This window comes from Trichinella spiralis, assembly GCF_000181795.1.
Source record: "Trichinella spiralis strain ISS 195 chromosome Unknown Scfld1577, whole genome shotgun sequence".
Taxonomy (NCBI): Eukaryota; Metazoa; Nematoda; class Enoplea; order Trichinellida; family Trichinellidae; genus Trichinella; species Trichinella spiralis.
Genome location: NW_003528516.1, coordinates 334 through 1,120, shown reverse-complemented (window position 1 = coordinate 1,120; position 787 = coordinate 334). Strand labels below are relative to the sequence as shown.

At 47.1% G+C, this 787-nt stretch overlaps 1 protein-coding gene across 1 annotated transcript; it reads left to right on the top strand.

Annotated features, from left to right (window-relative positions):
* Window positions 1-13: 13 nt before the first annotated feature.
* Window positions 14-572, top strand: Tsp_14264 (conserved hypothetical protein). The gene is given in 4 exon segments (XM_003368934.1): window positions 14-147; window positions 177-260; window positions 292-364; window positions 375-572. The coding sequence occupies 4 exon segments, from the start codon at window positions 14-16 to the stop codon at window positions 570-572; spliced, it is 489 nt and encodes a 162-aa protein (XP_003368982.1).
* The last annotated feature ends 215 nt before the right edge of the window (window positions 573-787 follow it).

Sequence of the window (787 nt, the reverse complement as noted above, 5' to 3'; positions counted from 1 at the left end):
CCTTTTCGCATAGATGATCAACCGTGAGCGCACCAGAGCCGCCATGAGTTCCAGCCGTGGTAAGTTCAGACCTTTTATCAGAGCCAGCCTTGATTCAGTCGCGATGAAACAAACCTCAGTTCGATCATCCTTGAGAACCAGACGGAGGTAGACCATCCATTCTTATTCCTTCTCAGATGCCTCCGCGAAGACGTACACGTCAATCATGTCATTATCCTCCATGTGAACCTGAATACAGGCCTAATCCAAAGTGATCCATAGTAAATCTTCCAAATATTCTATCGAAACCAGCCACTGTCCAAGTGGTCGACGGCGTCTCATCAAATTTCTTAGTCAATGTACGTCGACGGCACAACACTTTCTGGTAAGTGAAGGTGAGAGTGTCGACTCTCGTTGCCACAGGATGTACCAAACTCTTCCTGATTCCTTGGAACCTCGATCCACTGTTCGCTCATCCGGAAGACCTACTGCAAGCTATCCGAAGCTTCCTGTTTCGATGCAATTACCCTGATTCGGGTCATGGACCACAAGGTTGCGAACGCAATGACGAGAAAATTGTTCTTCAATTTTAGTAGACGGTATTTTCGATTCCCTCAAACGCCATTCTAGCTGCTCATACGCGATTGTCTTCCTTGACCAATCGAACGTGAATCATCAAAACAGTCGATTATTCGTCGACATCGATTATTTAATTGGTGGTACACACAAGTGGCTTTGATTTCGGCAGAAGCCTGTACACAGTTTCTCTGCTTCTGTCCTGCTTCGACCCTGCACGCCTGCCAACGCC

Coding starts and splice junctions, on each gene's coding strand:
- Tsp_14264 (XM_003368934.1), top strand. CDS start 14: ATGATCAACCGTGAGCGCACCAGAGCCGCCATGAGTTCCAGCCGTGGT. Junction 148..176: donor TCCTTGAGAACCAGACGGAG/GTAGACCATCCA, acceptor ATTCCTTCTCAG/ATGCCTCCGCGAAGACGTAC. Junction 261..291: donor CTAATCCAAAGTGATCCATA/GTAAATCTTCCA, acceptor TATCGAAACCAG/CCACTGTCCAAGTGGTCGAC.